This window comes from Priapulus caudatus, unplaced genomic scaffold (genome assembly GCF_000485595.1).
Source record: "Priapulus caudatus unplaced genomic scaffold, Priapulus_caudatus-5.0.1 Scaffold350, whole genome shotgun sequence".
Taxonomy (NCBI): Eukaryota; Metazoa; Priapulida; class Priapulimorpha; order Priapulimorphida; family Priapulidae; genus Priapulus; species Priapulus caudatus.
Genome location: NW_014577411.1, coordinates 258,676 through 272,372, shown reverse-complemented (window position 1 = coordinate 272,372; position 13,697 = coordinate 258,676). Strand labels below are relative to the sequence as shown.

The 13,697-nt window shown below is 44.7% G+C and overlaps 2 protein-coding genes across 2 annotated transcripts in view; one reads left to right on the top strand and one right to left on the bottom strand.

Annotated features, from left to right (window-relative positions):
* The window catches only part of LOC106809388 (cystathionine beta-lyase-like), a gene marked incomplete at its 5' end in the record, with an annotated part of 10,989 nt that extends 6,503 nt beyond the window's left edge, over positions 1 to 4,486 (top strand). Inside the window, 6 exons of the mRNA XM_014812453.1 lie at positions 297 to 466; positions 785 to 896; positions 1,301 to 1,414; positions 1,976 to 2,113; positions 2,398 to 2,543; positions 3,204 to 4,486. Of these exons, the coding sequence (XP_014667939.1) occupies positions 297 to 466; positions 785 to 896; positions 1,301 to 1,414; positions 1,976 to 2,113; positions 2,398 to 2,543; positions 3,204 to 3,273 (750 nt within the window). The remainder of the gene's footprint in view (positions 1 to 296; positions 467 to 784; positions 897 to 1,300; positions 1,415 to 1,975; positions 2,114 to 2,397; positions 2,544 to 3,203) is intronic.
* Positions 4,487 to 8,934: 4,448 nt separating this feature from the next.
* Positions 8,935 to 13,697, bottom strand: part of LOC106809387 (vesicle transport protein USE1-like) — a 6,520-nt gene continuing 1,757 nt past the window's right edge. The window contains exons 2-6 of the mRNA XM_014812452.1: positions 11,831 to 11,880; positions 11,349 to 11,427; positions 10,542 to 10,695; positions 9,881 to 10,080; positions 8,935 to 9,009 (exon numbers count right to left, since the gene is read on the bottom strand). Coding sequence (XP_014667938.1) covers positions 8,935 to 9,009; positions 9,881 to 10,080; positions 10,542 to 10,695; positions 11,349 to 11,427; positions 11,831 to 11,880 — 558 coding nt within the window. The remainder of the gene's footprint in view (positions 9,010 to 9,880; positions 10,081 to 10,541; positions 10,696 to 11,348; positions 11,428 to 11,830; positions 11,881 to 13,697) is intronic.

Here is a 13,697-nt window from a genome sequence, read left to right as displayed (position 1 = left end):
AAATGTGCACTATATATATATATATATATATATATATATGCACTTTGTGATTGGCATTGTCCCGTTTTTGACCGTAAGAACACTAGAAACGTTACTGACACAACATGGACATATTATAAATAGGGAACGGACTAAAAGGATAAAAAACGTATAAGCATCCACGATATAGCATAAAAAACAGTAGTGGTAACATTGTGCCTGCCCACGACAAAACTACATCGGAAGCTTTTATATGATTTTATAGGAGTGATATATTTTTACCATGTACATTACGAGTTGGCGCTGGTTTGCTTCAGATGATATTCTCGGAGGTGATGCTTAATCCATTGATGAAAATGGTCGATCTGGAAGCTCTGGCTGCGGAGGGCAAGAGCCGTGACATTCTGACGGTCGTCGATGCCACTTTTGTGTCGCCCACGTTGCTTCAGCCTCTAAAACTCGGCATAGACATAGTTGTCCACAGCTGGTACACGGCTATTGTCTTTGTCTCCACTCTCTTACGTCTCCTGGCTGTTTTCTACAGCCACCTTTCACCCATAAATACTACCCCAAGGGTACCCCAATACTTGGGGTAGTATCTATGTTTCACCTAATCTCACTGTATTAATTAATACCAATAACGACTCACACGATATTTCTGATGCAACTGGATGTTCGTATGGCGACGTATATCATCCGTTTTGCTTGTTGCAAGAACTAAAACAACGTTCGATAACAGCAGCGAAAATTACGGCCCGTTTAGAAACAGTAGAACAATTATGATTCGGTCACTTTCGCTGTACAGCTCAAAGTACATGGGTGGACACAGTGACGTCATTGCTGGCTGCGTGACGACAAGCACGGTCGACCAATGGAAGAAGCTGCAGACCATCGCAAATATCTGTGGAACATTAGTGGTATGTTCTTCTCCGCCCGCACACGAATACCGCCTATTTACTCCCTCTGCATTATTTACTGTGTGTGAAATACCTACGAATAACGAAGGAAGTGTGACGTTTGAGGTTTTACCAGGTCCCTTGCGTTCGGGGTGCACCTGGTAAGCGGTTGTTAGCCAACACAAACATGCTATTTCGGCGCCTCATATATATATCAGACTAAACATTTAAATAAATAAATAAAGAGATTAGTTAATTAATATAAATAAATTAATATATAAATGAATACATAAAACCCAAACAACTATCTAATTGATTGAATAACTAAGAAATAATGGCCTGCATTTATGTGTCATCGAATAAAAAACACTTTGAAATACTGTTTTGTTAACGCAAATCTCCATTGATTTTGATTTTTTTCAAAGTCGCCCTTTTCAGCCAGTATACTGCAAAGAGGGCTGAAGACTCTACCACTACGTATGGCAGTGCATTCTCAAAACGCAATGAAACTTGCTGAGTTTCTTGAAGATCACCCTAAGGTACGCGTTACTCGTAAGATGATAAAGCTTACTATGTGATACGCTGGATTTCATTATTACATTTTTAATTTCAGCGCACATATATATATATATCAGTAATAATACTAATAATAATAATAGTCCATTATTATACACTCCTGATATATATATCCATCTAGTAACTGTTGCTCAAACGGGAATGAGATTGTTTTTATGTGGCTCTAGAATATAAGTTCTTATACCTGTTTATCCTGGATCAGACTATCACTCACTAGCAATAGAAGAAATGTCACTCCCAGCTCCGCTTACGAGTAATGTAATTTTCATCGTGAACGTGAGATACAATGATCTAACACAAACCATGGCAAACCCCAGTGTAACCTACAAAGCGCCTATATCATTTTTGGCAAAGATTACGATAAATGAATACTGAATTTTTACTGACTGCGTCTTTATTGCTATGTACATCAAAGCAAGTGTGTTATTCAGTTTTTGTGTCGACAACTGTTGTATTCTATTAAATGTACCATATATACGGTGATAGCTTCTTGCTGAAAGCTTGGTATTTCATGTTCTTCGTAGATCTCTCGCGTGATGTACCCAGGTCTGCCGTCGTTCCCCAATCACGACGTCGCAAAGAAACTCCTGACTTCTGGTTATAGCGGCATTATGTCGTTTGAAGTTGCGAGTGGCTATGAAGGTGCAAAGATTTTAGTAGAGGTAAGCTCAAAAGCAATATCAAGCAAACACTTATCAGCGATGCATTAGGTCTACTGTCACAGTGGCTAAACATAACTCGCCCCGTTCACTATAACACCCGACTTCTCTCGTTACACGAGAGAAAGTACTTACACGACCTTAGAATGGCATAATAATATTGTTTCACGTTTGCTAAAATCTGAACGAGACAATTTCGCCAGTGTGTGTGTGTGTGTGTGTGCGTGTGTGCGTGTGTGTGCGTGCGTGCTTGCGTGTGGTGTGTGTAACTCTTTCGGTTCTTGCAGAGCCTGCGCCACGTTGCGCTGGCCGTGTCGCTTGGAGGAACGGAGAGCCTGATCGAGATACCAGCGGTGATGACACACGGTCCCCACGTCATGACAGACGATGACCGCGACTCCGTGCAGATCTCTGGCGGTCTCGTGCGGCTGAGGTGAGAGCGACAGCTGATTGTGCTTGTGATTGTGCTGTGCTTGTGCCTGTGTTGTGATTGTGCTTGTGCGGTGATTGTGCTGGTGCTGGTGCTTGTGTTGTGATTGTGTTGTGCTGTGTCCAGTAATCTGGTGAAAGTGGTAATCTCGTGGCGAAGTAATGTTGTGACAACTGAGGCAGGGTGACGTGGGGAGAGCTAATGCGTGACAATTATGGTTGGGTGACGTGGGAGTGCGGAGATGAGAACTTAGGTAAGCTACAGATTAACGCGGGATACACTACAGGGTTAGGTGGCATGGCGAAGTATTGCGGTGAGGTATATGTAGATAAACATAGGTGACCCAAGGAATAATATGGTGACAATTATAAGCTCAAGTGACCAGAGGAGTATTGCTGTGACTGATTAGGGCTAGGTAACTTTGGAGGTAATGTACTGATATTGACTTAGGGTTAGGCAATATGGGAAGTAAATTGGTATTAATTGGAAAACGAGGACCTGGAGTTAATGTTATGACGTATAATGAAATAATAAGCGAACACCTACCGCCTGATATATATGTGCTGTGTGGTTTTCCTTGTTTGTGATAGCAGCTAGTATCTGTAACTTTTTTACGTACTATGTTGCACTGCAATGTTGCTTGACTGACTTCAATCGTTTCAGTGTTGGTATTGAGGACATAGAAGACCTGAAACACGACTTCATTCAAGCCTTGGACAAGATCAAGATTTAGATTTACTAACAGCAATAGAGTAGTGACGGTGTTGATTTCATTGCACTGACACTAAGATGTATATGAAACGTGATTATGAAACGTGATATGAGACGTGACAGAAAATCGCATGATCTATAAAACCAACGGTCTATTTTCGAATGGAAATATATTCATTAGAGACAATTATTATCGATTGTATCGATTAATGCTGAAAACGGTTGCTGTGTGGCATCTAAATCAGTGCATTGCTGGTCACGTGTTACCATTCTCAGGTGAATTATCGTTGATTTATTAGCAATTTATTAGTAAACACCCATAAAATATACACCATTCATATGGATATAATTTACTACTAATAACCGACTTTACTGTTATTATAAAATGCCTCGGTACGTAACATAACAAAACGCGCAAACAAACACATTTCACCCTGAGGGACGTCCACACGTTCCCAGCTGTAAAAACACGATGAGCAATGATCAGGCCGAGGGCTTTCGACAGCTAAGAACATGAGAAATTGCTGAATGATTACAAATTCAGTCTAACAAGTTGACATGAAACCTTACAAACTAACCACATGCTATCGCTAAGCTTGTGATTTCCAGGTATTTTTCACGCATATCCATTACTTGTCCAGTACAACAAGTAGTTTTAATATTATGTTACTATAGCGACTATGCAACATAAGCCCAGGGGAAACATCACGTCTCTAGCATTAAACCCACACGCTCTAATAAATAAATAAATCTTATATATCGACTGATTAAACGTCCTTTGGGCTCAGAACGAGGCTAGTTATATAATTTCTGTACAACCATCAATCGATATATCTTGGAAAAAGTAGGACATACGTGATTTGTGGCATAGATTTCTTCACAATCTCCTTTCCCTCTACCATAAGCAAGTTAAGGAATATATTCTTTAATTATTTCTACTTGACCCTGGATTGCAGCAATGGCAACCACATGACAGCGATACTCATAGCGCTCCACTCTTGCTACAAACCAACATTATTTATATTCCAACAATTCTACCACACATACATGTCTTGTCACACAAGTCAACAAAATCAACAAACGTTTAGCCACTCCTTAACAAATCCGATTTACACGTGTGACCTCCAGTTTCTCTACGTCTTTCCTTTCTTCATCCCACTCTCCTTTTCATTCTTCCATTTCTCTCTCTCCCTCTTTATAATTTCATCTTCTCTCTTTTATTTCCTCTTCTCTCGCTCACGCTTGCTCATTCCTTCTCCCTCTCTCTCCCTTCTCCGTCCGTACATTACGTGATTATTCCTTCTCCCTCTCTCTCTTCCTCGTCGCGTAAATTACGTGGCTCATTCCTTGCTCCTCTCTCGCGCTTCTCCGTCCGTAACATTACATGCTTTTCTTCTGTCCTTTCTCTCCCCTTTCTCCGTCGTCATTACGTGCTTATTCCTTCTCCTCTCTCGTCCCTTCTCCGTTCGTACATTACTGCTCCTTTCTTCTCCCTCTCTCCGCTTCTCCGTTCCGTACATGTAGTGGCTTATTCCTTCTCGCTCTCTCTCCTTACTAGCCGTCGAAGTACATTACGTGGATTATTTCTTCTCCCTCTCTCTGCCTTCTCTCCGTCGTACATTACGTAATTATTCGGCTATCTCCAGCTCTCTCGCCTCTTACCGTCGTACATTACGTGCTGCATTCTTATCCTCTGCTACGCCCCGCTTCTCCGTCCCGCTACAGTGCAATACACGTGCTTTATTCGCCCGGATCTCCTGACGCACGTCTCTTCACTCACCTTTGCTCGCGATATTCCGGTGAGCAATTTATTACGTTGGTCAAATTCCTTTCTGAAATTTACCCATTCTGCACCTCAAGCATGCTTGTACTATCTCTCTCTCTTCCTCAATTCCACATGTAAGTGATTACTTAAACACAATTCATCCGCTTCCTCCCCTCTCTCAGCGCCACGCATACATAGCCCTTCTCCGTCGTCCTTACGTTGCTCATCTCCGTTCTCCCTTCTCCTTCTCGTCCAATAAGCATTAACAACGATGCTTATTCCTGTCCCTCTGCTTTCCCCTTCCGTCCGTAACACTGATATCTAAAAGCTCGTTTTCATCCTCCATTACTTTGTATGCATACAGTCCTAGAATGAAAGGCCGCGCTCATGACGGCTAGATGATTTTGGCCACGTAATTTCCATCAGACGAGCTCATAGCCATCTCCCGCTGGAGCAATGACAAGAGATATCCGATGTAGAACTAGGTGTACATGCCCATAAGCCCGATTGCTAACCTACTGCCCGATGAGCCGCCCGACGCCTGTCATGCGCCGATGTGACGCCGTCGTTCCAGTCGCGCAAATGTATGACCGCCCATGCTACCACACTCCACCACAGCTGTCCGCCCCTTGTGTGGTGCCGCGCGGAAAGTCTCGCCCTTGGTGCTGCATGGCGCCTGCTCCTATAAAGAAAGTAAATATCCACCGTGTTTATTTTTATTAAGTACTCTATCCTTTATTCTATTTATTTTATTAAATAGTTTGTAAGTTTTATATTTAACAAATAACATACAAAAGTACACTCGATACTCCGCAGCCATCGCGTCACGATTTAACTGAACAGCCGACCGAAATGCAATCGGCAGTCATCCTAGTGTCACGTACTCGTTGCAGTGGAATTTGGCGAATGAGGATTTAGTAATGTAACGGCACTAGTCGCGTTGCCCGTCGTGTTTTCCCTGGGCTGCCCCGCCTGCGCGACACCCTTTTCAAGTAAATTACTCGTGCCGGGTCGCAGCAACTTCATACGACGCCTGCGCCGCCGTCCTCCCACTGTCCTGCCAACACACAGTTTTTATTGTGTAGCCTTCTTTTCATTGTTTCGTCTTTTATCTCCTCCCCTTTTTTTCTGCACTTGTCGTTTATCTTTTTTGTCGCCCTTTCCCTTTTGCTCTTCCTGAGGCTATTCGCATTGCCCCACGCGCAAATTGTTTTGCCCCCTTTTTGCGCTTCTGCCCAGATAAACATTTCACCCGTTTAACCCTGGTTGCCTTGAGTTTGGTAACGCTGTTTAATCCAAACGCGCCTCACGCACGGTGATTATGAATGACGAACCTGTTCATGGTGTATAAACGGTTCTCAAGGCCACAAAAAACTCCCGCCCGGCCAAAATCACCGGCCCTTAACCCCGGACAATTAACATTAACCCCTCGGACAATTACCCCCCTGCATTTAACCCCCGGACCTTTACGGCCTTGGACAATTACCCCGGACCATTAGCCCACTCTCCGGACACTTTACCCCCGGACAACTTCCAGGGCCCCGGACTTTACCCCCGAAATTCCACCGGACATTTACTCACGTTGGTGTTTATTTATTACATTGTTGAAAGTGATACAGGACAAGGAGGATCCGAGGAGGGAAGCAAGGTGTGGAGGAGGAGGGGACGAAGGTTGGGGAGAACGTTGGTGGGGAATGAGGAGGGGGTAGAATGAAGGTGGAGAAAGGAGGAAGAGGGGGATGAAGGTGAGGAGGAGGAAGAGAGGAGGAGAGGAGGTGGAGGAAGAGAAGGGGGAAGAACGTGTGGGGATGAGGAGGGAAGAAGTGGAGGAGGAGGAGGAGGAGGGGGAGAAGGAGTAGAGGAGGAGGGGAGAGGAGGAGGTGGGTAGGAGGAGGAGGAGGAGAGGAGGGTGGAGGAGAGGAGGGGGAGAAAGTGGGGAGAAGGTGAGGAGGAGAAGGGGGGGAGGAGGAAGGAGGAGAGGAGGAGTTAGAGGACGAAGGAGAAGGTAGCAGGAGGAGGAAGAAGTGGTGGGGCGAAGGAGAAGAAGAGGAGGAGGGGGAGGCGGAGAGGAGGAGAAGAGGAGGGTGGAGGAGGTAGAGAGGGGGGAGGTAGCGGAGGACGCAGGTGGTGGAAGGAGGGGAGAAGGTGGTGGTGAGGAGGAGGAGGAGGTGGAGGAGGAGGAGGAGGAGGAGAGGGGTGGAGAGGAGGAGAGGAGGAGGAGGAGAGACTGAGTGGGGGAGGAGCGAGAGGTAGATGCGAGAAGGAAGGGGAACATGGGGAGGAGGGTAGGCGAGAAGAAAGGGGGAGGAGGGGAGAGGATGGAAAGGAGCGAGGAGGAGGAGATAGGTGGAGAAAGGAGGAGTAGAGGAAGACGAGAAGGAGGTGGAGGAGGGAGGAAGTAGAGAGGGGCCTATGACCTCTCTACCTCATCACTCCCATCTCCTCCTCTCGCACGCTTCTCCTTCTCCGCCACCTGGCCCTCCGTACCTTCTCCCCTCATCTCCTCCTCCTCGCACCTATCTCCCTCCTCCTCCAGCCACGTTCTCGCCCCTCCTCCTCCTTCACTCTCCTCTGCAATTCTTTCCTCTCCCTCCTCCTCTCCTCCCCACCTACTCCGCCCGTCTCCTCTTCTCCCAACCTCTTCTCCCCCGCCTCCTCCTGCCTGCCGCCGACGGCTTTCTCCCACGTTCTCCTTTTCTCCCTCCACTCCTCTCCTCCTCCTCCCTCCTCACCTCTTCCTCCTCTTGCCTCCTCCTCGGCCACCACCTGTTTCCACCCTTCTCCCTTCGCACCACCTTCTTCCTCTCCTCGAACGTCCTGCCTGTATACTGTTCACAATTGAAATCATAAAACACAAGTGAGTAAATGTCCGGGGGGTAATTGTCCGGGGAGGAGTAATGTTCCGGGGGGGGGTGATTGTCTGGGGGGTAATGTCCGGGGGGTAATTTTCCGGGGGGTAGTTTGTGCGGGGGGTAATTGTCCGGTAAATGTCGGGGGTAAATTGTCCGGGGGGTAAAATGTAGCGGGGGTAATCTGTCCGGGGGGTAATTGTCAGGGGTAATTGTCGGCGGGGGTAAATGTCGCGGGGGGTGAATGTCCGGGGGGGTAATGTCCGGGGTAATTGTCCGAGGGGTGATTGTCCAGGGGGTATTTGTCCTGACACCGTACTAACATAGGATGTTCCCTATTAACTTTGAAAACAGTGTATTTTAAACTTGCTTCATTAAAATTTACAATCACCAGGTGAACACCTGAGTTATTGTCAGATGTGTAAACGGTTTGTACAAACTTGAATCGTGGCAAAGCAAGCAGTGTGAAGCTTAAATAGTAATTATTACCATACTTCAGCATTGACCTTTGTAGATATTACCACATTATTGTACTGCGCTTTTCAAAATGTGAAATTGGCTCATAGAGTACTAATATCTCATCCGAGTAACATCCCCCACAAAATCTACTGGCAGTGCCCAACATATCAGTATCAATTACAATAATGTATAAAAAATCTCAACTGGATCACTAATAAGTCTCCTATCTGTAGTAAGCAATTCCTTATTGCAAAAACAAGGCACGGACACGTGTTGTCTCTCAAGCTTATGCCACGTATCTTACCGATTAACAACATGATTTTTCTATCGCAGTTAGGAATCATGTCGTGTACTGCGGATAGAAGCTATTAGCGGTGCAATAAGGATTTATTATATCACAATTTTTATTTTCACTGATTTATGGCAACTGCCAGTGAGGAAATCTTGTTGGAGTGGGCAGCTGTGGGAGACAGAGCAGGTGGCTGACATCAAGCAAAGGTCGATGCTAATGAAATCCGTGCTGTTTGAGAAAAAGTATGCAGCATACATCTGTCAGCAATCATCTCCTGAATGTTACCCTTGCTCTATAAGACTAGGTAGATAAAAGACCTCAGACGGTGGCACCTCCAAATGTGAGGTTTGCTAAGTATGAGTGAGTAGATTCCACATCTTTGGAGAGAGACACCTAAAGAAACCAACTAAACATGGCACTGAGTCAGCTTCCCCATCTCTGGCTCTACTGACCAAAAGTACAAGTCTGGGAAGAAGGCATGAGAATACCTTCCTAAGTTTAATATGGTTCTAATGACAGAGAACCTATGTTGTGACCTATTTCACCTACTGTGCCTGAGTACCTGCCTGAGTGCATTGTGTGTTTGTGAAGCTGAAAAATGTGTTGTAGTACAACACATTTTTCAGCTTCACAAACACACAATGCACTCAGGCACCTAGGAACGCACACATACACCCATACACCCAGGCATTAATGTATGCACGCATCCACTCAGACAGGTATGCACGCACCACACTCATGCATGCAAGCAGGTACGCACACACGCATGCATGCAAACACACACGCACTCGCTCTCGCATTCATTTTCACTCGCACTTACTTTCCACACTTCTCAATTTCCCCACCTTTTTCCACACTCTCACTCGCACTCCCTTCTTACATGCTCGACTGCCTCTCCCCTTTCCCATTATCCGCTGCACCGCCACCATGCACCCGCCCCGAGCTTGCCTCTACAAGCCTCCCACCTAGCTCACCCATCCTCCAACCCCACTGCTACACCCAACATCCACTCCACCCCCAGCTCAACCACACCTTAGTCCCCACCCGACACGCCACCCGACACCAGCGTCACCGCCACCCCACCTCACACGCCAATCCAGCCACCCACCAGACTACCACGCCAGCTCACACCAACCGCTACCACACCCACACCCCACCCCAGCTCGCCCCACTCCCACACCCCACCACCAGCTCACCCACACCCCACCTCCACCCCACCCCCCACCCCAACCTCCACCCCACCCCACACCCACCGCTAGCTCACCTTGGTGTCGTCAGTGATGATGTGATGTGCGGCGAGCGAGTTATGCTTCAGCGTCTGTGCGAACGTCAGCATCTCCTCGGCAAGCTTCTCCTGCGCACGCTCGTGGTGCCGCAGGAGCACGTCGATGTCCTCCGTGCCTTCCTCCTCCTCCTCCTTCTCCTTCTGTCTCCCTCTGTGCCGGAGCCCACCGCCAGGGGACCCTGTGAAACCGCAGCGACATCGTTGTTGAGAATTGTTGTGAACACGAGTTCACCACTCCGCGGTTCCACTGATGACAATCGAAGTGCTCTGAGCAGGGCCTTGCCCCCCTCGAAGCTCACAGAGGGACCTCTTGGGGAGGTATAGCTTCTAGAAATTCTAGAATTAGGTTACCCCTGAACGTACAGGAAATGAGGCGTGGATGGAGGTACCAACATAGAATTCTCAGATAAATACAACAGCAATTCCATGGACTCTTGATTAGATACATTTTTTATTTTGAGGTACTTTACTAAGTTTCAACTGCGTAGCTTTCACGACATACTCGAATACCCAGGCCAAAAAGCACAAACTGGAACACTCTGATCGTCCACTGTACCGCCCTCACTCCTGCTACGAACACACCCTTAGCACACGAAAATCCCTGATCGATACAGTGGCGCCCTCTGGGGGTGTGGCTCACCGTCGGTTCTGCCTAGCAGCTCGTCCCGCATCTGCTGCGTGTAGTGTGATGTCTTCTGCAGATGCAGCTCCTCGGTCGCCGTCAGTCGCTCTCTGTTCGGCATGTGACTCGGCACTAGCAGCTGGCTGGCCAATGCCTTCTCAGACGCGCTGGGCTGGACGGAAACACGAGCAGATGACTTCACAACAGCGTCGAATAAGACGAAAAGAATAATACAGCAGGGGTAGAAAATAACTTTTGAACAAGGGAGTCCCTGCCCTCAAAAAGAGGGAGTCCGCAGTCTGAAGTTCAAACCTAAAGATATTAACAATAACCAATGTGCTTATTTTGAAGATTCACGCGGTTGCGCGTCTGCCAAATTTTCTTTGAACATTTGCTAAAAAATTCGGCAATTCCGCGAGGCCGTGCTCTGGAACGAACTAGTTAGTGTATAGCAGAATTTTCAGGGAGTAACACGGACTCCTGCACATGTCAAATCAGGAAGTCCGACACTAAATCAGGGAGTATTTGACTCCGGACTCGCATTAATTTCGCACCCTGATGCAGTGATACCGTAATACATACAAGTAGGTAAAACAAAATTATTGCATTTACGTAAAATCGCCGATATGTATTCTGTAAATTGAAAATAAACTCTACTCGTGATACAAAACAAAAATTTGCTCATGCATGTTTTAAAAGAATGAGTGCGGTTTTCTACAAAAAACTCTAATGCTGCATGTCTAATCTTGCTGATACGTTTAGAATTTTCCCAGAGCAGCTAATTATTAATAGTTTTGTTGTGATTTACTGTAAGCAAATATTTACCAGTCTGTCAGCCTTCACCAAGCCATTTAGGAAATCTACTCTTCTTGTGTATTCTGTTAGAAGCTCTGGAGTAGAACTGCTGAAAGACAACAATAATATTTCAATTTTGCTGTGCATACACATACATGGGATACTACCAAGAGCATATGAAGTATACTTAATTATTACGTATATTAAGCATACTTAATACGCTCCTGATACCACATATATCCCAGCTTTAAAGGAATTTTCAGTAAGTACATTTTACATTATAATTCAAGAAATGATATCATAGATGGGAGCAATAACGGGTCGATTTTCTATAACATAATTAGCGTGAAAAAGCTTCAAGGATCAAGACTCCATTAACAGATAAATAACATTTACACTAGCATCTGACAAATAAATTTTCAGAACTTTACAAATAATGATTAGCATACTGTACTAGATAGGTTCCAATTAGGGATTAAATCTATACTTGGTCAGTGCCAAAGCAATGATACCTGGGCTGATTACACAGTTCCAACAGCTGCTGCTGCAATGACTCCACATACTGGAAAAAACAAACAATTATGTCATACAATCTACTCCCTAAATTTACTTTCACTTGGCAAAGATGTCTAATTTGATGCATCAAATATCCTAGCAGAGATTTAAATGTATTTGTTTACTTTTCAGTTGTAGATTGTTTCTACAATTAGAAACTTTACATAAAGCATTTTTTGTATCAGCAATGTGTATGCAACATTAACATTTACATTATTGAAAATCCAATTGATATATCGGTGTGTAGCCAACCATGACCAGATGCCACAAAAGCTTGATAAAAGCCAGTGCGAGGCATGACTTCTATTGCATTTTTGCTTCTTCAAGATCCCAAGTTTAATCATACTGCAGAAATAATAATGTGTTTGCTTACAGGGTCGCTCCAAAGACTCCCACTAGTCTGTTACAGAAACATTCTGCACATGTATTATACTACTGTTCTGAAACCCGAAAAATTTTGAATAGCGAAACATATATATGGCCTAATGGTTTCAGTTGAAAGATTGTGGAACTCTACACCTATTGACAAGGTTATTGTTTTAAATCTACTGGGTGGTATCTGATAAATTTCAATGGACGCTCTGTCCACAATACAACTATCCCATAAGAACATTGTCATCAGGTCGATTTCTCGTGGGAATTGTATACTTGCCAGATCAGTATGGATTTGAAAGAATAAGCTTAATTACATAAGAATAATAATAATAATAATAATAATGCTGGAAGTTTGTAAGCTGAGGATGCACTTATAATTTCCACCTATCAATGTTGAGAATTAAAGTCATGATCCCTTTAGCCACTGTCTTTTGACCTCTGACTTTGAAGATGCAGCTCCAACACTTTGATTTTTGCTCTAATTAAAAGAACATAGGTCAAGCTGTTGAGAATAATGCCACAATTGTGTATTTCCTTAACTTTGGTCCTATATTAACGAGCAAAAAGCATTTTCATTGATTTTTTATCGGAGAGCCTGCCTAGACTTCTATCGGTCTATGAACCCTGTAGGTTAAGCTCTTTAGCTTTATTCTGCCACAAATAATGGATCGATATCGACAAGCGCTTATTATATTTTTGTACGTCATCTGAGCTAAAAATTAGGGTTAGGGTTGGGGTTAGGGTTAGGGTTAGGGAGTAGGCGTAGGCAACATATTCGCCGACACCTCGGGTACTATACTCGGGTACATATACGACAAAGACCCCTTCAGCGCCAGTGCCATTTGCCAGTGTCGCAGATAAGGTCTATGTCTCCCTAACCTCTGTTTGACAGCGTGCGAGCTTGGCACTCAATGTCGAGTGAAAATAATATCGGGCAAGTGAAAGCTAAAGCTGACTCGCCCATGTTGGCGAGTAAAAATAATTGTCTTAAACTTTAATCAAATGTTGGTTCCTTACGATATATATCCAAACATTGATGAAATACAGTTGTAGCGATTGTGAAGGCGTTTCATTGATGGGGCAAAGCAGCCCGAGAATAAAAGTAAATTAGATGAAAATGAAAGCAGGAACTTTCAGAGGAGATATGTGCCTTGAATTTTTGAGAAAAGTGATCAATGAATTACATGTGTAGTTAAATCAATGATGTTTTTGTGTTTTTTCACTATTGTTTGACATGCGTTTTTGTTTTAAAATTTGGGCGAGTACAGATTCCGTTTGGGCGAGTTAACTTATTGACTCACTCGCCCAGTTTGGCGAGTGGTTTTTATTTTAAAGCTCTGGTTTGACCTGGCTCGTTTAGCTATTTCTGACTAATAGTAATATTATCAAGAGCAGATAAAGAAGAAGAGCGTACAAGGGTAAAATGCTGAAACCATGCTGCAGTATTAG